The following is a 24,905-nucleotide window of genomic DNA, read 5'->3' on the forward strand; positions in this document are numbered from 1 at the left end:
ATTTGTCCCACTGATATCTTGGATAAGTTTGAAAATGGTAACCTTTGCTTGAAAAACATGGCTGCCAAGGGGCGGGGCATTTTTTCTTATATGGCTATATATGGCTATAGTAAAAGTTTGTTAACACTCTAGAGGCCACATTTATTGTCCAATCGTCATGAAATCGATTGCCAATCGTTGGTCAGAAGATTCATCCTAATAAAATCTTGGACGAGTTCAAAAATGATTCCCTTTTGTTGGAAAACATGGCCGCAAGGGGGCGGGGCTTTTTAACCAGGTTTTCCGAAGGAAAAAACTGGTTATTAGATTGGCGAATGCGGGCGGGCTGGCTGGCGGGCGGGCGGAACAAGCTTGTCCGGGCCATAACTATGTCGTTCATTGTCAGATTTTAAAATCATTTGGCACATTTGTTCACCATCATTGGACGGTGTGTCGCGCGAAATAATTACGTCGATATCTCCAAGGTCAAGGTCACACTTTGAGTTCAAAGGTCAAAAATGGCCATACATGAGCTTTTCCTGGCCATAACTATGTCATTCATTGTGAGATTTTAAAATCATTTGGCACATTTGTTCGCCATCATGGGACGGTGTGTCGCACGAAAGAATCACGTCAATATCTCCAATGTCGAGGTCGCCACGACTAAAAATATATTTTTTTTTAAAACAAACTTACAAAGGGGGTTAATTTTGTTTGTTCATTTCAAAACTTCAGTTTCAGTTTTCTCCCTTTATCAGATTTTTTTTTCACAATGAAAACCTGGTTTTGTGACAATTTTGTCCCTTGTTTTCTAATATGGCTATAGTAAAACCTTGTTAACACTCTAGAGGCCACATTTATTTTCCGATCTTCATGAAACTTACTCATAAGATTTGTCTTAATGATATCTTGGATGAGTTAAAAAATGGCAACCTTTGCTTGATAACATGGCTGCCAAGGGGCGGGGCATTTTTCCTAATATTGCTATATATGGCTATAGTAAAATCTTGTTAACACTCTAGAGTCCACATTTATTGTCCAATCTTCATGAAACTTGGTCAGAAGATTCATCCCAATAATATCTTGAACGAGATCAAAAATGATGCCGGTTGGTTGAAAAACATGGCCGCCAGGGGGCGGGGCATTTTTCCTTATATGGCTCTGGTAAAACCTTATTAACACTCTAGAGGCCACATTTTTCCGATCTTCATAAAACTTGGTCTGAAGATTTGTCCCAATGATATCTTGGATAAGTTTGAAAATGGTAACCTTTGCTTGAAAAACATGGCTGCCAAGGGGCGGGGCATTTTTCCTTATATGGCTCTATATGGCTAAAGTAAAATCTTGTTAACACTCTAGATGCCACATTTATAGTCTGATCGTCATGAATCTCGGTCAGAAGATTCATCCCTATAATATCTTGGACGAGTTCAAAAATGATGCCGGTTGGTTGAAAAACATGGCCACCACGGGGGTGGGGCATTTTTATTTATATGGCTATAGTAAAACCTTGTTAACACTCTAGAGGTCACATTTATTTTCCGATCATCATGAAACTTAGTCAGAAGATTTGTCCCAATGATATCTTGGATGAGTTCGAAAATGGTTTTGGTTGCTTTAAAAACATGGCCACCAGGGGCGGGGCAGTTTTCCTTATATGGCTATATATGACAATAGTAAACCTTGTTAACACTCTAGAGGTCACATTTATTGTCCAATCTTCATGAAATTTGGTCACAAGATTGATCTCAATGATATCTTGGATGAGTTTGAAAATAATTGTTTGCTTGAAAAACATGGCTTCCAAGGGGCGTGGCATTTTTCCTTATATGGCTATAGGAAAATATTTTTAACACTCTTGAGGCCACATTTACTGTCCGATCTTCATGAAACTTGGTGAGAAGATTCAGCCCGATAATATCTTGGACAAGTTCAAAAATGATGCCGGTTGGTTGAAAAACATGGCTGACAGTGGGCGGGGCATTTTTCCTTATATGGCTATAGTAAAACCTTGTTAACACTCTAGAAGCCACAATTATTTTCCGATCTTCATGAAACTTGGTCAGAAGATTTGTCCCAATAATATCTTGTTATCTCAGGTGAGCGACTTTGGGCCTTTCAGGCCCTCTTGTTACATTCATTAAGGTATTTGCTGTATTTGTTCATTTTTAACGATGCTTAGATTCTTTAGACTTGGCTTGTACATGTTCTTAATTCTCTGTCATTGTTCTTCATTTTCCTAGTTCTTAGAATACAATTTAGTTATTTTCGTTAAAGCTGCTTTGGTTTTCACTTATAGATTCATTCTTTGAGTGCATTCAGACGTATCCGACTGGACGCTTTTAGTTAATTGAATAACAACCAGTCAGTGGTGTCATCCTGACCGGAAATAAGCGTTTTTAGCTCACCTGAGCACAACGTCGCTTTTTGTCCGTCGTCCGTTGTGCGTTGTGCGGCGTCAACATTTGCCTTGTTAACTCTCTAGAGGCCACATTTATTGTCCAATCTTCATGAAATTTGGTCAGAAGAGTGGTTTTAATGATATCTTGTATGAGTTCGAAAATGGTCACGTTTGCTTGAAAAACATGGCTGCCAAGGGGCGGGGCATTTTTCCTTATATGGCAATATATGGCTATTGTTAAATCTTGTTAACGCTCTAGAGGCCACATTTATTGTCTGATCTTAAAAAAACTTGGTCAGAAGATTCATCCCAATAATATCTTGGACGAGTTCGAAAATGATGCCAGTTGGTTGAAAAACATGGCCGCCAGGGGGCGGGGCATTTTTCCTTATATGGCTATAGTAAAACCTTGTTAACACTCTAGAGGCCACATTTATTTTCTGATCTTCATGAAACTTGCCCAGAAGATTTGTCCCACTGATATCTTGGATGAGTTCAAAAATGGTAACCTTTGCTTGAAAAACATTGCTGCCAAGGGGCGGGGCATTTTTCCTTATATGGCTATATATGGCTATAGTAAAATCTTGTTAACACTCTAGAGGCCACACTTATTGTCCAATCTTAATGAAACTTGGTCAGCAGATTCATCCCAATAATATCTTGGATGAGCTCGAAAATGATGCCGTTTGGTTGAAAAACATTGTCGCCAGGGGGCGGGGCATTTTTTCTTATATGGCTACAGTAAAACCTTGTTAACACTCTAGAGGCCACATTTATTTTCCGATCTTCGTGAAACTTGGTCAGAAGATTTGACCCAATTATATCTTGTTATCTCAGGTGAGCGACTTTGGCCCTTTAAGGCCCTCTTGTTTAATTAGCCTCGATACATATTTCCGTATTACACAAGTGCTCACAAAGTTACATAACTCGTTACCGTCCCGTGACCGGTTCACTTGCGTAAGCGAACGAGAACGCACTACCACAGTTGTTTTTAGTGAAACATTGTGAATACTTTTAGTCACATTTTTAGCTCAATCTGAATGACACTTGCTGATCTTCACACATGGTGACAATCTTTATGAGCATATAATATTTTGTCAATTGTCTGTCTTCCGTTGTAGATCATGAATATTTGCCTTGTTAACACTGTAGAGGCAAATTTTATTGTTGGATCTTCATGAAACTTTGTCAGAAGATTTGTCCAAATAATATCTTGGACGAGTTCAAAAATGGTTCCAGTCTGTTGAAAAACATGGCCGCCAGGGGGCCATTTGTTGTTCATTCTTGATAAAACTTGGTTAGAACATTTGTTCAATTGATATATTTGGCTGCAAAGAACAGGGCATTTCTTTTTATCTCAGGTGAGCGACTTTGGCCCTTTCAGGCCCTCTTGTTTATTTATGTGTTATTTTTCGTTTTTAATAGTGTGAATCTTTTGTATATATCAATGGGCAGTTAATTTCACGCCTTTCATTATGCTTAGGTAGTACAGATCCTTGTTGCTAATTGTTTACTAATTAATGTATTTAACGTGTTGTGTATCATTAATGTTAGTTCTTTTAACATGTTAACTTAGTGTTATCAATGAAAGATAAAAAAGTGTAGAAACTCTGTACAAAACTATGTAAATATCCTCTTATTATTTATATTGGAACAAAACATAATTTTTATAAACATAGTTCATCATTCTTATTGTTTTCATGTAACAAAATAAAATTATAGCAAGGAACCTATTTTTATTTAATTATATATTTTCTAGAATAATCCGATAATGAATATAATAATAGTTGTGGAACAAGGAATTATTATTATTTGATCATACAGTAATACAGTTTGAATGCATACTGCGCATTTATTGACGAAATGTCTGGGATTTCTTTTGCATCATTTGCAATATTTAAGCTCACCTGAGCACAACAGCAGGAAACAGCAAATTTAATCAACTTAATCAGCAGAATTTCTCTTATATCTTCACTTAGTTTTAAACTGAGTCACGTCAGGTCAAAACCTTGGTCACTAGGTCAAATTTTAGTAAATGCTAATAAAAACACTCAAGTGGCCACATTTATAATCCAATCTTGATCCAATATGGTCAAAAATGTTTTAATGATAGCTCTCTTGAGTTCTAAAATGTTTCGGTTTATTTAACAACATTGTCGATTTTGAGCGTGCCAGATTTTTATTTGGATGTAGTAAAACAGTGTTAAAACTAAAAAAATCACAATTTCATCCCAATCTGAATGACACTTGGTCAGAACGGTTGTTCTATAAATATCTGGGCAGAGATTGATAATGGTTGCGGTCTGTTGAAAACCATTGCCATCAGGATTCGGGGCAGTTTTTCTTATATGGCTATTATAAGAGTGAAACTTTGTTAACACTCTGGAAGTCACATGTTTATGAAATTCGGCCAGAATATTTGTTCTCATCGTATCCGGGCCAAGATCAAAAATAGTTTCAGTCTGTTGAATAACATGGTAACCAGGGGTTGGGACAGTTTTTCTCAAATGTCAGTATTAAACCTTGTTTACTTTCATGAAGTCCATGTTTTGCCAAATCTTCATGAAACTTAATCAGAATGTCTGTTGAAAATTATGGCTGCCACGAGATTAGTTTATTTTATAGTTTTGGCTTAAGTGCAACCTTCAAACACAGGTTGAAGTTGCTTCTTTCTAATGATGATTAAAATCAATAAAGAAATTCTAGGGTTGTGTGTATTGAAATTGTTCTGTTTATGATAGTGATGGCTCACGACGACGACGACAGTCCCAGTAAAACATGAAGAACTGTTTTATATTAATTATATTAATCTAAGTTGACCCTTCATCCAATATACATGATATGTCAGTATCTGTTATTCTAATTTCTCCATTTGATCTCTAAATAATTCACAAATGACCTATTTCACCATGTATAGACAGCCTTATTTGTAGGAGATATAGCCAGTTACTGGCTAACTTAGTTATCCTCCATTAATAAATCTTTTTTTTTTAATACCCATATATACATTTTGTGTTGGACATATTTTCAATGATCAACATTTTGTCGTTTTAATGTGCCTAGAAATGAAATATTTATGAATACTTTTTGAGGCAATGTTTTTAAAAATATTAACTTTGATATTTGTAATACATCTTTTAAAGGGATCTTTTCACGCTTTGGTAAATTGACAAAATTGAAAAAAGTTGTTTCAGATTCGTAAGTTTTCGTTTTAGTTATGATATTTGTGAGGAAACAGTAATACTGAACATTAACCATGCTCTAATATAGCCATTATATGCATCTTTTGACGATTTTAAAACCTAAAAATTATAAAGCGTTGCAACGCGAAACGATTGAATAATTTGGAGAGTTCTGTTTTTGTCGTTAAATTTTGTGAAACTACGAAGATTGCTTATATAAGGTATAAAATACGTCAACAATGTGTACTCGGCGGAATAGCTCAGTAGGCTAAAGCTTTTTTACTTCAGGACTCTGGCAGGACTCCAGGGGTCACTGGTTCGAAACCTGCTCCGGGCAATGTTCTTTTCCTTTTTTTGAATTTTTTCTTCATTTTTTACTGGAGCTTTTACGATCCAATGTTTATATTTATCAATATTAAGCATTTAATGAATAAGTTAAAAAATGCCAAAATCTGTGAAAAGGCCCCTTTAACAGTTTAAGAATGACATGTTAAGGCCATAATTGCTTTTTAAAAAGATCTTCGATTTGTATAAGAGATTTTTTAATTGTATAGGAGAGAGCTGCATAGACATGTTTAACCGTATGTATTCTCGTTTGCGGATTGTTAGACATGATAAATATATTGTGTACCGACATAATATAATTGTTTAATGTTTTGCTTTTAGCGTTTTAGCTCACTTAAGCACAACATGCTCATGGTGCAATTTTGTGATCGCCTTTTGTCCGTCGTCATTCGTCACCATTAGGCTTGCGCACACTGTAGATGCCACATTTATTGTCAAATCTTAATGGAACTTGTTCATAACATTTGTCCCAATCTTGGCATAGTTTGTAAATGGGTCCAGTGAGACAAAAACCTAAACCACTAGGTCATATACAAGAAACAGCTTGTTAACACTCTTGAAGTTACATTCTTGAAATTTCGTCAGAACACTTGTTCTTATTATTTGTTCGGATTACTTTGAAGATTGTTAGTGGGGCAGTTTTCCTTATATGACTGGATTGAAACATTGTTGGCACTGTAGAAATAACATTTTAGCATAATCTTCATGAAACTTGATCAGAACGTTTGTTGCATTGATGTCTTGACTGAGATTGAAAATGGTTCCTTTTCGTCGAAAAACTTGGCCGCCACGGGACGGGGCAGTTTTCCTTATATGGCAAACGTCAAACCTTGTTATTTTTACTTGTTAAAACTCTAGAAGTCACATTTTTAGTGCAATCTTCACGACACTTTGTCTGACAATTTGTTCAATTTCTTCAGCCGCGTTTGAAAATTGATCATATGCGTCAAAAATCTGTCCGCCGGGATATAGGGCTTTTGTCCCATCTTCATTGAACTTTGTCTGAACATTTGTTTCAATGATAAATCAGCCGAGGTCTGCAGTGGTCCCGGTCCGTTAAAAAACGTGACCTCTAGGCAGGGCAGTTTTTCTTATATGGCTGAAGTGGAACATTATTAAGTCCTCGTCTCTCTCTCTCTCTCTCTCTCTCTCTCTCTCTCTCTCTCTCTCTCTCTCTCTCTCTCTCTCTCTCTCTCTCTCTCTCTCTCTCTCTCTCTCATATATGTTCATATCTCTTTCTGTTCTGGGTAATATATAACATGCTAATGGTGTTATTTGAGTTAGTTTTGTTTGGTCATATATTTCTTCCTACATATACATTTCGCAAAACATACATAGGAACATATTGACTTAAATTTGTAATGAAAGAGCTGAACCCATACGTTACGGAATAGATTTTTCATCATGATTATGATGATTCTTTAGGCTTATAATAATACGCATTGCATGAAATATAAAGACATTTTGGCAGATGTTTAAAGCAAGACTTATATACATACATTATACAAGTTGAAAGTTGCTTAAAATACTTCCGAGATAACGGCAAAAACCAATCTGAAATTGAAGATGCAAAGATATTACATTGTACCAACAAAAATAATGAATTGTACTTAAATTTATTGTTGTTTTGAACAGATCTCGAAACACAAGTTTCACAATTTATATTAGTATACATCCCCTAATTGACAAGAATTTGCGGTATGACTTTACAGTGGCCTCATATGACATAAGGCCCATATTCGCATCACACAGTTCTACGTAAAAGAGAGAGTACATTTCAAATGAAGAACTATTTACCTACTTGATGGTTTGTAAAAACTAGAACACCACATTGAAAACTTTCTGAGGTACCATTAACTGAAATAAAAACGAGAACAATAATAATAATGCAGGATTTTATTTAAAACACATAACGTCATCTAGTTTTGTATTGAGATTATCAAAGTGAAATTCATGGGAAAGGCCGCAATAATAATTGTTAACGGCCAAACTATATAGCTTGTCTGTGTAAGTCTATCAGTAGCTACATAAAATAGTATATGTTGTTTCCAATAATTTAACATAAATATTTAAATAAGATTAAAATATCACACAATTATAGAAGAGAAAATAAAGTCCATGTTAGAAGGAGCAAGAGATATACGCATTGAACATAACGCGAACAATAGCAAATACAATACTTTTGGAATTAGGTGTTAGTGTATCGGTATAAAGGGGAACTAACGCAAATCTTTAACAATCGCATAACGAAAGTAAAACCATTGACACGCTTAAAATATATTATATTGAAATCCCAGTCATGCTAAGGGAAAGCGAACGTCTTTACGTCTTAAAAGACATGAATTCTAATAGAAGTCTGGTGCAGACGGTTGTCAGCGGAATAACACAGAGTATTTGGAATGTAATAAAAACGAATTATATAAATTATATAAAACATTATTTTGACAATAAGCTAATTAAAGATTGATAATGAACAAGCGTCAAAAGCAATATCAACTATAATTTAAAAGAAATATGCCATCTGTTCTAATTAAGACATTGTGAAATAACACTTTCCACGTTAAGTGCACATATGTCTTCCAAATTAAGTGAGGACATTTATGATAATATAATTATAAAAAATAAACGAACATTAAGAAAAAGCAAACTTCTTTTGCAGAAGACACATCTATCTTACATATCAAGACATAAGTTTAATATCCGATCACACGCGAAACACGATATAAGTAACACCATTGCGCCCATGTTAAAATATAACATAAAATCAAAATATATTAAAAGTTAAAACAGCTTTCAATAAAAATATACTTGCATTCACATATGCGTGATTTTCTGAAACTCATAACTTCGCAAATTCAAAGTAAATACATGTACAGAAAATCATAAACTTAAAAGACTAAAAATAGCGAACAGGGAACATTTTACACTTTTGTGCACGACATATCCATCTGACAGATTGTATGCTTAATTAATACGCAGAACTAATAACTTCTAGTTAATACTTCAGGAAAATACCTGGTGAAAAGCGAGACACATTCATCTGACAGCTAGAATGCTTCATTAATACGCAGAACTGATAATTTATAGTTAATATTTCAGGGAAATACCTGGATAAAAGCAAGACACATTCATCTGACAGCTAGAATGCTAAATTAATACGCAGAACCGATCATTTCTAGTTAATACTTCAGGGAAATACCTTGTAAAAAGCAAGGCTGTATATCCACTAAAGTATCATTTCAACCTTTACATATGACCTCAAATAAACTATATTTGAACTCCATATTCAATCAGTATATATTTGCATTCACCTATGCGGCGTTGTCTGGTACTATACCGCAAACCGAGTTAGATTTTTCTTGCCTAAAATAAGAAATATAATGTTAAATACATTATACACAGTAGATAATACACTGATAGAAAAAATAACGTAACAGTAAAATAAATTTAACAAATAAAAATGTAAATCTTTAAGACCGGTCCTCTGACTAATCGTATTTATCAATTATTTAACATGACATAAATATCCGAATTGAACTTTGTATTTAGTTTCAGTAGCAATGCCGAAATTAGATCACCTTGTCAGACCCATTTTTATGTCCGATAGAGGACCTGAAAATCTGAGTGCCGTAATTATTTTCGTTAAAGTGTCGAATACCAACTACAACTTAATGACCATGCGATATTTCTGTAACACAAAGACTTAATAAATACCAATTGTTGTCATCTTATACATCTTTATCGGATTAAATGCTTTAACTCGGTTACCCATCTGAGCTTAAATATTTTGTGTTAAAGGTTTTCTAATACTAAGACTGTCCTTCAATGCCATTCCTAACTCCCTATCTCCTCGCAATTTCTGTAGTTACTGATTGATCTACATCGCCGTTTCCCAGTATTTGCAGTGGCAATTTTATCATCTGACTGAAGTTTTCCACGAACCTCTTTCAAGTTGACTCCATCTTTCTGAATTTCTTTCATAACTTCGCTTGAATAGTTCTTGTCTAGATGGTACAATTTTGTCAAGCGTTTTTGCTTGGTCTTGACTTGATTTCTTTTTTTGTCGCTGTTTTATCTGTTATTCAAAATGTCAACCCATGTGGGTTTGCAATGTTTCTGTCTGGTTTCTTTATATTCTTAAAAATTCGAAAAAACAAATCTTTATTCTTATACTTAAGTCTAATAAGTGTTTGGCGAATACGGGCTACGGACTATGGAAAAATGGTTATACGCAAAACCACAGTTCCCGAAATTTAAACACGTTCCAATTAAATGCACATTCTCATTTTCTTTAATTTATGTACATGCAGTAATACGTAGATGAATATGGTGGCTGATTTCGTCCATATCGTTCTGACGTTGCTGGTTTGAAGAAGGTCTCGACAAATATTGCCCCAAAATGACAATTATGACATTTGTCGCCTTTCTGTCGTGATGGCGACTCTGAAACCATCTAACACGAGAGAGGTAAAACATGAAGACCAGAGCGACAGAATGGCGCCCCGTTTGTCAACCTGGCGGTTGCATTTGCCGTTCTGGCTTGTTGTCGTGTTATCAACTTTTAATCCGCGAAACTGGCCAACAAGTCGAAACAGCAAATATACTCGTCCGAACGACCAAAATAGCGCAAATGCGACTATGAAGACATTTGCTGCCACATTTATTTCGTTCTCACGTCTTCTCGTTTTTGCACCATCAAACCCATTAAGCACCTGAATGACATGGCAGTAATGAGCCAGAAACTAAGAAAACCTAGAAGCAATCCAAACCATGTCCTATGGGATTCTCTCGCCTGCACAAATCACGCGACTGCAACATCGTTATAACGATGCTCTATGTTCATTAATATGATACGATTTCAATATTATTACTTTGTTGTGAACATAATATGACTGAAGTATTTTTGATGATACTTGTTCTTTGCATATTATAGAGTATTTCATTTTAAAGTACCTTTTTGTGATTATGCGGAGAAATAATGTGAATACAAAATGTGAACATATACAGAGACTACATTTACGATAAATCGAGTTTGGTGTTAATAACTTTGATAAAATGTTATCAGGTGTACGCTGATTCGAGTCGGAGCGCTGTAAAATAAGAACATGTACATCTATGAACATGTGTAAAACAAACATAGATAACACACGTTTTACTATTTGTGATATTCTAGACATCTTCTGATCTGATAAAAACACCATAAAAAGGTAAAAGCTATACCTTAATCTACCGGTATTGTCTGTCTTCGCTGAAATAAAAAGAATCGAAGTTTACATGAATAAGTTATGGTTAACCATTCATCGCAAAAAGACGTTACTGCTGCGAGTAGTATTTGAGTTTGACTTCGAGTTTGTCCTCTTTAACAAAAAAACAACAACAACACAACAACTTAAAGTTCGTATTTACCACTGACGTGGAATTATGTTACAATATTTAGAATATCAAAAGATAGGTTTGCACATACAACTAACTGTCAAAAATGTTACAGTTCAAAATCATTTATTTTGCTTAGTTTATTTTATTTCGAACATATTTATTAAGCTCGAATGTTTTGAAAGCCTTAGGTTTATTGAAACGTTCTTCAGTCCGTTTCCTGGGACTTGAACCAAGGATCAAGGGATCGAACCCGTTACCTCCCGGTCGCTAGGCCGACACCATATCCACTACGCCAAGGCGACCTTAATGCTGACTTAGCTTAACACAAATAGACTCGTAAAATTAAAATCAAATTCACATTGCTGTGGCCAATTAAAGGATTATTGCTGAGTTGCAATTGTAATATAATTTTATTTTTAAATGTCAAACGATTCGATCCATGTAGCACAAGATAGCAAGGTGCTGCGCTCTGCTCCTTTATGCTGCGATACTCCTTCCCCTCTGGACCGGTAAACCCAAAAGTTTCACAATCTGATAAAATTAAATAAAAAAAAATAAAATATTGTGCTTAAATTCCCACATACGAAGTACAAGATTACGCAAAAAGGTTGGATTTAGCAAGTAATTGGAAAATGTCATCCGGCTGGAGAGACATTCCACTCCGCCCCTTTTTAGCCGTATAATGTACCTTTTGTGATCCTATGTAATTTCCTCATAATATATTATAAGTATTCTATAACATGCTCTATCATCAAACAGTAAGACGTGATCAAATAATCTCAAATCACATTATCAATTGAGTTTGTCTATATTTATGTTTATTATTTGATCTTTTTTCATTTCATGAACATAAAATCAAAAATTGATACAATTTTCACATGTTTTGCGTTTTACAGTGTAGGGGGGCAGCAGGTTGGAGGTGGGTGGGCAGTGTTGTAGTCTCGCAGGTGTGATTAATATAACGTAAGTCGTATGTGTCTACAGGTTTATTCATTCAAACCCAAGTTACAAGTGTACAACACACTATTAAGCATAATCATATAAATACAAAATTAAAAGTAGAGACAACTCTTACGGGATCTAGTATTTCGTATAATACAGTCATGTCCCTTTGAATATTTTTTACACTATGCAACATGCAGAAAGAGCTGAGATCTATCAAATAATTGATAGATCTTTGTACTGGTATCAACAAGCACTAAACATTTGAACGAAACACATGGAAACACAGCAACAATTTAACTAATTTTCGATGTTTTCCAATGACAATTTTATTCAATCGAGGTGCAAATCAAAGGAATGTAGGACACATAATGCGTATTTGTACTCTTTGTAGGATATTTATAATTATTTATTAATGACAAAAAAACTGTTAAGACTACGTCAATAAAACATTTTGTCTGTCTGTCAAATAAAAAAATATCTGATAATAAATAAGCGACAAATAATGTTTCTCCTGCAATGTTTTAAATGTTCGTAAGAGTGACGGTGGGCTGGCGAAGTTTTTATCACTGTATGCATTACCCTAAAAGAGTACTTTTCCGCCATTCGCGGTGAAAAGGAAATGTTTGCATGCAAGCCCTGTCTTACTTTGACACAGAACGGAACAATGGTCGGTTCCGAATATTAGACCGTCGCATTTTCTTTTAGTCGGTTTTATTATATAATGCAAATAAGGTCTCATGTGATGCCTGTTAATGAACAGGTATTGTGCGACTTTCCATATTTTCTATTTTCATACAGCGTTCATAATGCATCGGGTCAATTTCATATATTTTATTGTTTTTACTAGTATTATTCAGACGCCTTACCATGGGGCTCTTCATCTGTTTATGATTTCTCTTGTGTCGTTTACTTCAAATCTCGGTGATACTGATAATTGGGGTTCTAACGTCAGTAACGCCAGTTATTCCTGATGAGGAAGACATCAGCCCCGAGGTAAAGCTTGCGCTACGGAACATTCAGCTGGTTACTGAGTTTCAACTTATCCGCTATCAGCGACGCAAGCGAACATCAACGCAGATAGCCACGTTATGGTACTTGAACAGGCGGGGTGAAGTCTCAGCAACAGCCCTGCTTTAATAGTTGAGCACAAAATACAAACACTTTGCGTGTGTTCATATTGTAAAGCTTTTATATTTTACCATGTGAATGGAAACATGTGTTAAAATATACTTATTGTGTAAATATTGAAATAAAAAGTTATACCACGAAAACATATGTTAACCTCTCTAAATGTTTCTGCTATAATTGTGCCTATGGTGTAAATTTTGAAAAAAAAACAGTTATTCTGTGATGACAATTAAGTGATGACAATGTTATTTTGTGAAAATATGCATAAATTAACCAACTAGAATTCATCAACACATCAATTGCTTGAATAAGGTACGCGTTGACCACGGTTCGAGTTGACTACCGTGCGAGTGGACATAGGTACGAGTTGACTGTAAACTATTTTATATAACCTTACATCGGTATTAAAACAGGCGTAAATAAGGTAACACCAATGACCACACTAATAATATCAATATTCCATTACTATATATGAAAAAAAAACGGATTAAAGTCGTTTATGTTTTTCTTTTATATTCTTTGTTTATCTAAGTGAGTTGTTTTACGCCATAGGACGTTTAGTAGGAAGATGTTCATAGTATTGTGTAACCTCATAATAAAAAAATCCTACTTCCGGTTTTAAAAACGAAAGTGAGCGATGAAATCCATGATCAAATTTTGAAACTAGGTAAGATCTAAGTGTTCGCTATGTGTTTGATATCAAGAAATATGTATGTTAAGTTTGTCTATCAGATCTGTATAATTTTTCCTCTAAATCGTTAAAGAAATGTGTCCACTAAATTTCGCCACTTTAAATTAAGGACATATCGCTTTCTGAAATAGTCAGAAGTGGGTGGAGAAATGTCAAATAATAATTCCTCATATAAGCATTCTATATTAAGTTTGGAACAATATGCAGAACTCAAATAACATATACTTTAGTGATACATGAACCAGTTCTAATAAAATCTTTCAAGATGAGCAAATAATCACATGTTTTCACCTTATAAACCACTTTCCTCGTGGGCGTTGTAAGTCCTTATTTTCTTTGTGTTGTTAAATACTGCATTGACACCAGCTGGAACCTACACTACTGTAGAAAATAATGTTAGAGTATTATTAGATACACTACACTAGAAACACTGAAAAAAGGATCCTTTCTTGTAAGCAAAAAATGTCAGCTGTTTACTTTGTTTTCACAGTGAAACACAATGGTTTGTTTTGACACAGTCTCTGATGTTTTATTGTACAACCATTAGGTCATATTTTTCTTTTAACATATTTATCTGTGAAGACATTTTGGTATTTGGAAAAATGATTTAAGGTAGCGCACCCGTAATGATTTCCCGCGATTTTTCAATGATCAAAGAGCCTTTTTACCTGTTTACTTATGGATATCTAATTTACGCAGGTACTAATGTAAAGTTGTGGTGGCCAAGAAGTTAAGGCGATAGACTAGAAATATTTTGGGAATTTTCAGCTGAAAATACGAATCATGCATGTTGCATTTTTATTTTTATTTCAAAAAGTAAACGGTAAATCTGTCTTTTTATGCCCCAGAAGGAGGTCATATAGTGATCGGACCATCCGTCCGCCCGTCTGTCTGTCTTTCCGTCACACTTTGCATTTAGGTTTCGCATTTAGGTTTCGAAAAATGCTCATAACTTCTATATCGCTTCAACTAGCAACTTGATGTTTGGCATGCATGTGTATCTCATGGAGCTGCACATTTTGAGTGATGAAAAGTCAAGGTCAAGAGATCATCCTTCAAGGTCAGAGGTCAAATATATGGCTTCAAAGCGGCGAAGAAGGGGGCATTGTGTTTAAGACAAACACATCTCTTGTTCTTATTTTTTATGCCCCCTTTCGAAGAAAAGGGGGTATATAGTTTTCGCTTGTCCGTCAGTCTGTCAGTCTATCTGTCAGTCTGTCTGTTAGTCTGTCAGTCTGTCACACTTTTCGTGTCCGCTCTCTAATTCAAATTGTTTTCATCCGATCTTTCTGAAACTTGGTCAGAAGTTGTATCTAGACAATATCTAGGTCAAGTTCGAATATCGGTCATGCCGGGTCAAAAACTAGGTCATGGGGTCGAAAAAACAAATCCAAGGGAAGTAATAAGATTTAAATTGACATAATTATATGACCTGCAAAATTATATATTTTTGTTAAATAAATCAAAGCGGCGCAGTTGGTGGCATTGTGTTATTGACAACACATCGTGGTAAAAGGTCAAGGTCATCCTTCAAGGTCTAAGGTCAAGAGTACAAATCCAAGGGAAGTGATAAGCTTTAAAGGGAGATAATTATTCAATATTGAACATAGCAACTTGATATTTGGCATGCGTGTGTATCTCATGGAGCTGCACATTTTGAGTGGTAAATCTACAGTCACGGTAGTGGCTTTTAATTATTTGCTACTAAAAGTAGAGATTTGATAGAGACAGTTATTTTCAAGGGAAGTAATTTATATAATTATAAATCTCAGATTATATATTTCCTTACCAAGAATTTAAGTTCTTTTCACAGTTACTGTACAATTTTTTCCCCGGATCTATAGATTGTGGGTATATTGTTTTTGTCCTGTCAGTCTGTCATTCTGTCATTTTGTCCCAAAACTTTAACCTTGGTTAAAGTTTGATAACTTTTGCAATATTGAACATTGCAACTTGATATTTACCATGCATGTGTATATCATGGAGCTGCTCATTTTGAGTGCTGAAAAGTCAAGGTTAAGGTCATCCTTCAAGGTCAAAGGTCAAATATCTTTGTATTTTTCTTTCTTAAAACTTAAACCTTCGTAACTTTTTTAATATTGAACTATTGAACACAGTCAGCAACTTCATATTTGGCATGCATGTGATACTCGTGGAGCTGCACATTTTGAGTGGTGAAAGGTCAAGGTAAAGGTCATCCTTCAAGGTCAAAGGTCAAAATATAAAAAAATCATTTCTCCATTCAATCTCTTACTTACTTTTCGTGGAGCTGCACATTTTGATTGATGAAAGGTCAAGGTCAAGGTCATCCTTCAAGGTCAAAGGCCAAATATATGGCTTCAAAGCGGCGCAATAGGCGGCATTGTGTTTCATGTCTTGTTTATTTTGATTATTTATAACTCAAATGATTGATTTGTTAATTTTTTTTTATTGATATAATTATCATTTTTTTCCTGTACTAATTTGTGAATGGTAGGGTTTATTACATACCTGTGGACTTATATCTATAGATACATGAGAAACTCTGGCTAAGATCTCTTTGATAAATCATAAACCACAGGCCTTGGTTGTCAGTGATGTCTGACTTGGTCATTTTTTACTGTCTACAGACCCCCCCTCCCCCGGTTGGATTGGACACAATTCAAGGGAAGTAATAAGCTTTAAAGGGAGATGATTTCTATAACTGCGAAATGATAAATATAATTTTTATTTTTAAGCGGCGCAGTACAGGGCATTGTCTTTCTGACGAACACATCTCTTGTTGCTGTATATAGTGTATCTATAAAAGCTAAGTTCAACATATCACTTAAATGATACTATTTTGAATTTTATGACACTCTGTTTTTAACAACCCAATTTCTACTTGGCTGAAACCACTTACATTTCATGGCGCTCTTCCATAGATAACAAGTTATAAAAGTAAATGTCTGTAAAAGAAAGAATACTTATTTCATCTTGTTTAAAGATTAAACACATTAACTACATCTGTACACACCAACTACATGCCCATATTTGGAAATCTGGATGAATTATGGAACTTTTATAAACCCCAGGGGTGCAAATAAACTGGATGAAAGCCGAGCGTAGGGGTGGTTTTGAAAAAAAAAACAGTATATTTTTTTTTAAAGCATGGAAAGCCTACCAAAAAGTTTGCATGTAATGCAGGGAAATGATGCTGATTAAAAAATTAATACATTAGATTATATTTGGAAAGGTGCCCATTACGGGTGCGCTAGCTTAAATGCATGTGAAAAGGCAAGACGAACTGTATCTGTTCAAACTCGAGTTTAGCTCAAAGTAGTCTGTTGAATTAATTAATAGGATGAAAAGTAGTAAGTACTCCATTGTTGGGGCCCTGATTGGAGCAAGTGTGTTGAAGCTGAAGCTTTACAATGGCATGGGAGTTGAACATCTTATTTATTCGACCAAGTCCATAGGAGCAGCAGTGGGCTGCAAAAAGGAGAAGGGCTAAGCACCTTGCTATTTTGGTTTTTACCTTCCCTTTCTTACTGTTTGTAACAAGCAAATTATATTGTGAACTAATTTCACCCAAATTATCTAGGATCATCTATTTGTCTGTCATTTAATCAGTTTGCCAAATTGAATACTGCGACATCTGTTGGCAGTCTTATTTGGCACATGCATTATATAAATTATAAAAATAATACTTGAAATCAAAGTATTACTTTCAGCCCCTAAGGTTTGTTCTGTGATTTTTATATGGTACCATATCATATCCTATGGTTAGGAGTGATCATAGGATTATGCATTAGTTTTGTTATAATTATATAGTACACTGCGAAAGTAATAAACATAATACTAAACTATATGTAAATGAAAGGTTGTTAACTTTAATCAAGTATTATAGGTCAAACAGGTACATTAGGAAACCCTCATCTTTATTAGAACTGAGTTTAGATCTTCGGTGTCATTATGACCTTATTATTTTTTTTTAAAGAATGTGTATTAAATGAAAATGGATCATTAAGTATGGCATAGCATTTCAAAGCTGGTAGGCTGGAACACTTTTTTTTAACTTCATGATTCAATTTCTTTTGGAATTAGCCTTCATTCATGTTCCTTGAGTGAACATTCTTTAAACCTACATTTTATTACCGCATTAGTATGATAATTGATCTTTAACTGCTTCATGTCTACTCTTAATCCTTTTTTCAGGGTGAACTACATCATGGCAGAAGGGAGCAAAACAACTGATGACCCCCTGTTGTGGGCGCTGATGGGGGAATTAATCCTCAAACACTGGAGATTGCTCGCATTTTACGGTCACTGGATACGGATATTACAGAGGAAAAGAGTATGCTATTGCTTAAAGAAATAATCACAAAAATTGCCCATGAGTCAGTCCATGATAGAAATTACAATATTTTGACAGATTATATGAGGCAATTTGTTTTTGGCTTTAGTGTACAGTTTTCAGTTAGTAAGACCAAAGAGATCATTAAAATTCTGCTTGTTATCTGGAATCAACAAAATGTCGCTAGGTATGTGATGAAGGAAGTTAACGATGAGGATATTGGTGCTGCTGAAAAACCAATTGACCCAGATATACTGGATAAGATCCCAAATGATGTTAAACAGTTGGATGACAAAGGCATTAAGATTTTTTTTAAAGCATTACAAGATGGAGAGGAAGAAGTTAAGAATATACGCCTGATGGTTGTTGGCATGTTTGGTGTGGGGAAGACTTCACTTGTGAACAATCTGATTAGAGACTTCAGAGATAAAAACATCACACCTTTAAACACTGATGGTATTGATCTCCACAGGTGCCAAGTGATGGAAGATGGAGATTGGTGTTTAGATAAAGAACACAAATCACAGAAATATATAAAATGGTTGCAAAGTGCTTTCAACAACACGGATGCTGAAACTGCTTCTACTGATAGCACTAAAAGGCTAAACGGCTCACACGTAGAAGAAAATCGTGATGCTGATCCAATTAAAAATCAAATACAAACCGAACCAGTGCAAAAGAGGGTCAACGTTGAACATCATGAAAAAGATGATTTTGCACAAGTGTGTTCACCTTTGGTAGAAAAGATGCAGAATGACACCAACAATAATCCATCAAAGGACACCAAAGTTTCTCTAAAGAAAACTGTAAAAGAGATCGCTATGTCTGTTTGGGACTTTGCAGGCCAGACCCTTTACTATTCTACACATCAGTTTTTCTTGAATAAAAGGTCCATCTACTTAGTGATAATGGACATGACAAAACATTTGAATGAACATGTCAAAGAGTCGGATGGAAGCGGAATATGGTGTGGTTTGGTTAATGACTGTACGTATTTAGATGTATTCAAGTTTTGGTTAAATGCAATCCACATGTATAGTGGTTACAAGACAACAACAGGGAAAATAAAACCGAATGTCATCTTAGTTGGAACTAGAAAAGACCAAATGGCGGGGAATGATCAAGACAAAGAACATACAATGAATAGATATTTATATAAAGCAATATTGTCCTTTGAACGAGATTCACCAGTATTAGATCATATTTGTGGCAGTCGCTGCAAAAATGGGTATGTTGGTAAAAAAATCACATTTTCAGGTTTTTACATATTTCATTTCCGCTATCTTTAAGAAACAAAATGCAAAAAAAATTAGGTTGCTATCATTGTTAGTTTTCGAGATATTGACCTTAACGTAAGAACACTGTTTAGTGCAAAATGACTCATTTGCTGTAAATATGCTTCCTAAAAATGAACATAAGACAAACACTAGGAAATGAACAATATGCAGCAATATATGATATTTTATTCCATACAAGCATCTTTTACTTAATTCTACACATACAAGCAATAAATTTGTGTCCCGTAATACCATTTTATAAATATGGTTTCCATGGTAACAGAATTTGAAAAATGTTTTTTTTTTCAATAAAACAATGCTTTTTATGTAATTATTAAATTTACTATACCCCAAAAAATGCGTATGGAAATTGTTTATATAAAAATAAATACACAAGAGCGTTTGAGAAACGCAATGCCCCCTACTGCGCATCTTAAGTCATTAATTAGTCTCAAATACCAAATACCCAAAAGTTTTAGGAAAGAAAAATACAATGATATTTGACCTTTGACCTTGAATGATGACCTTGACTTTTCACCACTCAAAATGTGCAGCTCAGTGAGATACACATGCATGCCAAATATGAAGTTGCTATCTTTAATATTGCAAAAGTTATCAAACCAAGGTTAAAGTTTTTGGACACACAAATACAATGAATGAAATATGTGCTGTCAGTTGTAGTGGCAGCCATTGTGTGAATACGTTTTTTGTCACTTTGACCTTGACCTTTGACCTAGTGACCTGAAAATCAATAGGGGTCATCTGCCAGTCATGATCAATTTACCTATGAAGTTGCATGATCCTAGGCCTAAGCGTTCTTGAGTTATCATCCAGAAACCATCTGATGGATGGACCAACCGACCGATGGACCGACCGACATGTGCTAAACAATATACCCTGTCTTCTTCGAAGGGGGGCATAATAATAAAAGGTCTTTATATTTCATAAATATAATGAGTATACCATTGATAATAATACTACAGCATGTTTTTTGAGTGGGCAGTAAATGCACAAACATAATATGCTCACTTGAGGTGTTTGACCACACATTTCAACATATGTGTAATATGTGTATTATTGCCATTGCAAATTAGAAACATTTGTATAAATCACATCATAAGAATATCAAATAAGAAGTATTATTGGTTGACATGGAAACTAATAAATAATAGGACAATAAAAATATGTTACAATATCGTTCAATTTACAAAAATAAAATTAACACAATAACATGATAAACACTACATTGCAATGTATTCTATGTAATGTTAAAGAAGCACTGTGCTTAGCATATTACATTACTCAGTGATAACAATACATTTATATTCAAATTATTGGTCCAAATAGTTATCAAGTAAGTTGTCCATTTACAGAATATGTAAATTAAGGAAAAGGCAACCCTGTCAAATCATGAACATTCAATATTACTTCAACATCAAAACATTACACTTTCCGTTTCTTTGTGGCTTTACCAGGCTTTTCAACATTAGGCAATGGACAGGTAGAGTCTTTTGCTACCTGTGACCTGCAAAATTCCCGTATATGATCGTGCAGGTACCACTTTCGTTCAGGTGTAAGGCCTGGTCCTGAGATTGTCACTGGCAATTGTGACTGGAGAATGTCATTGAAGCTTATTCCTTTTATTAATAAGCTTACTTTTATTACCTCACCATTGTCAAGTTCACTGCATGAAACTAAACCAGGTTCTGTTGACGAAAACACAAACTTATGATACTTCAAAAGTCCCTTCAAAGGCACAAAAGACTTGCTTAAGCAGAGCCGCCAGTCATGGAAATCAAAATCCTCATCTACAATGTGTGGGTGGTTGTGCCCGTTGCGGGAGGATTTTTCTACGCTGTTTGCAACATCCTGTAATATGGAGCATACCAAATTTAATTCATTTCATTTGAATAACAACCAAGTACACAAATAAGAAGTAAAAATGAAAAAAATGTTTTATGAAAATCTGTCCGTGAAAAATGAAACAAACCAGTTTTGCAATATCAATATACTATCAAAGTGATTTTTATCAATTATTCTATAAACGCGATTTCATGTTTGGAACAGCAAATATTTTTAAATCATGTATGTTATAAGGCACATATTTACTTATCAACTAAAAATGCGTGTCTATTGATTATGTCTCCAAACTAAAATATTCCAACATGGAACTCGGTCATTGATAGTGGCAGAATTACCTGCAAAATTTCTGCATCCATGTGTCTCCACTTGTTCTTCCAAATGCCGAAGTGTTGATCCGGAGCGAATTTGGTGTGTCCAACTATCATCATGCTGAACTCAATTGTGTGATGTAAACCTAAAAGAATAATTACATTATACAAGAGCACCGCATAACGGGTGCCAAAGCTTGACTGCGGGTGCAGTTTTGAATAAATGAAAGATTATCAGATTATTTTTTTAAGAGGTCACAGTGACCTTTACCTGTGACCTAGTGACCCAAAAATGGGTGTGGCATGTAGAACTCATCAAGGTGAATCTTCATATGAAGTTTCAAAGTTGGAGGTGGAAGCACTTTGATTTTAGATCCAATGTTAAGGTTTTAGCATGGCGGACGGCCGACGCCGGACGACGAGCTGGCTATGACAATACCTCGAGTTTTCTCTGAAAACAGCTGAGCTAAAAAGGGAATGGAATTTTTCGCTGCAAAAGTTGAATTGGTCCAATTAAATTTAGCTAATCTGTTAACCCTTATTAACTATTAATTAATACTATCAAAATATTTATTTATAAGGCATATAATAAATAAACAATCAATATAACCAAACATGACTTGTTTAATACACACCTTTTGCTATTCTCCACATTAGATACCACAAAACGACTGTGTTCTTGTTTTGGCCACTGCAGTTATCAGCATGAAGGAGTGCATGTGCCTAACCTGCCCCATAGCACTGGAAGTAGTGGTGCAGATAGCTTACCACAGTGTTGGCACCTTTACCTGGTGATCGACCCTCATCAGCTATGTAGAATACTTGCTTTTCTGTAATGAAAAAAGAACATAAGAAACAATTAGTCGTTTATACCATTTATTTACCTTATCACATGAATTCAATTACTGATCTATATGTATTACATGTATATCAATTACCTGTTCCTTCAGAGCACACACCGAACACTTCTATCTTTCTAGGCGATCTGAAGAAGATTGGACCAACCTGAAATGCATAGAGTTGTAATACATCAATAAATGCTTGTTCAGTTATGTTTTACTTGTATAATAAATATATCAATTCAACACTCATTTCGTTTCATACATAATCAATAATTATTTTTTTGAAAGTGTGACAGTGCAAATTCATTTGTATACATAACATGTTTTTTATAAGGCTTGTTTGAAGGGGCCCTAGCCTTCAAATATGTGGGATAGCATGTGTTAACCAAATTTGGTGATAACTTTGCAACTTCAAAGCTGAGTTTAATATTTATCTGTGTTTATCTTAAGATAGTGATGTGGAATATGAACTTGTTGTGCATAATCAAAACTGTAATGTACAGGTCCTCCAATCAATGAACACGGCTCTGATCCTGAAAACATTTAGAAAGTCATATACTTTCATATTGATTAATCATTTATTGTATCATGTTATTAATACAGTGCACATTTTGTGATATTGTGTTTGTAAGTCATCTCAAACATATTCATATTGGTTCTACAAAAATCTCATTTCTTATTTCAATATTACCGGTAGGGCTGTCACGATACGCCGTGAGCGTACCGCGGTATATCGTGGTACGGCAACACTGTATCGCGGTACGTACCGCGATATTTTACAGAATATGTATCTGTGAAGAAAATAGCAGAATTACAAGTTTTACAAACTTTATTAAACTCAATAATCAGAAAACACTGGTATCATAGTATGACTAGAAACTGTAAAAGAAACTGTAATAAACTTGATAGAAGTAGTCATTGTTATTGTTCGCGTCTTTTTCTAAAATGTCCGCCATGTTGTTTACAATAGCTGTGACTACAATCTGTGTAAATTGAACGCTTCAAGGGCATGTTCAAAATGCGGAGTCAGCGGGCCCAGTATTGAAAATCCGTAGCGTTCTGACTCTTCCTCGACTTTCAGAATCTTAAGATAACATGATTCGGTAGTGCCATGCTTTGAACGATCGATATACTAAAGAAAGAAAATAAGAAATAAAATAAACATCTTTTGGATAATTATGAACTTATTTGCAAAGGAAATCTGTCCCTAATTCCAAAAAAGGTACGGACCCATACATCGCCTTATTTTAAACGTGAAAGTTAAACATCTACAAGTGGAAGCGCTTGCTTGACCTGGATATTAACGGATTATTTATTTAGCCCTTTTGAACCGCTTCTACATTTTTCAATATGATATCTATATCAAAATAATTATGTAATGTATTTATATCTGTGCTAATATAATAATATTAAAAAAACCGGTGCGGCAAGGCCGTACCGCGGTGCGATTTTTTTCACGACATGCACCGCGATATACCGGTATACCGGTGAATCGTGACAGCCCTAAAATTTACCGGTAAACATTTTGTCATAACCCAAAATAATTTTGAATCAACTACATAGTATATTTTTCAGCTAACAAACAAACAAACCTTCAATAAATGTGTGTGTGGAGCAAGTTAGTTTTGCATCTGCACACTTTGCTCGATATGCCTCTCTTTGAGTTGTTGCAGAATGTACATGCTTTTCATACAAGTTAAGTATTTCTGATTTTTCATTCTCATCAAGCATCCCACTTTGAGTTAATGAAGAAGAGAAATTTTGACACTTATTACATAAGTCAGTTTTTGGCTGACCAATGATAATGTTGTAACAAAATTCATTCCATAACCTGCAGAATGAACTGTATGTGCCATGGAATGATCCAACACTGGAGTCCTTGGATAACTCTTGCAGAACATTTAAAATGTCTAGCTTAGTTTTATCTGAGGGCAGCAATAAAACTTTCAATTTTCTCATATGTGGCAGCCTGCCAGGTAATGGAAGAGCATTGTCGCTAGCATATTGTTTAATGAACTTGACAACATACACTTTTTCATTAAACGGTATGGTGTTATGTGGCATTTTGTTTTTGTTACCATGTATTCTTGGTACGAGTCCTTCATTGTCAAGTGAAGTAGCAATGGCTTGCAATTTGTTTTTACTTATTAAATAAGCAAAACAAAATGTAGCTTTACAGACTTGTTTTCCTTTAATAAAGTATTTTTGACTAGGTCGTTGTCGTTGTTTACTGACATGGCCGGAGTAAAAAGT

At 34.8% G+C, this 24,905-nt stretch overlaps 2 protein-coding genes across 4 annotated transcripts in view; one reads left to right on the forward strand and one right to left on the reverse strand.

Annotated features, from left to right (window-relative positions):
• The window catches only part of LOC127854166 (uncharacterized), a 243,141-nt gene that overhangs the window by 176,219 nt on the left and 42,017 nt on the right, over window positions 1–24,905 (forward strand). Inside the window, exon 2 of one of the 3 annotated variants that reach the window (XM_052389164.1) lies at window positions 18,224–18,549. The exons of the other annotated variants lie outside the window; for them this stretch is intronic. Within the exon in view, the coding sequence (XP_052245124.1) occupies window positions 18,365–18,549 (185 nt within the window). The 5' untranslated portion in view covers window positions 18,224–18,364. The remainder of the gene's footprint in view (window positions 1–18,223; window positions 18,550–24,905) is intronic. 3 annotated transcript variants of the gene reach the window in all.
• Window positions 19,780–22,820, reverse strand: LOC127854173 (uncharacterized). The gene is made up of 4 exons (XM_052389171.1): window positions 22,749–22,820; window positions 22,446–22,640; window positions 21,838–21,956; window positions 19,780–21,508 (listed from the first exon to the last, which is right to left on the reverse strand). Exons 2-4 carry the CDS (start codon window positions 22,462–22,464, stop codon window positions 21,083–21,085), a joined length of 564 nt encoding a protein of 187 aa, XP_052245131.1. The 5' UTR covers window positions 22,465–22,640; window positions 22,749–22,820; the 3' UTR covers window positions 19,780–21,082.

The sequence above is a fragment of the Dreissena polymorpha genome, chromosome 12, assembly GCF_020536995.1.
Source record: "Dreissena polymorpha isolate Duluth1 chromosome 12, UMN_Dpol_1.0, whole genome shotgun sequence".
In the NCBI taxonomy this organism is placed as follows: domain Eukaryota; kingdom Metazoa; phylum Mollusca; class Bivalvia; order Myida; family Dreissenidae; genus Dreissena; species Dreissena polymorpha.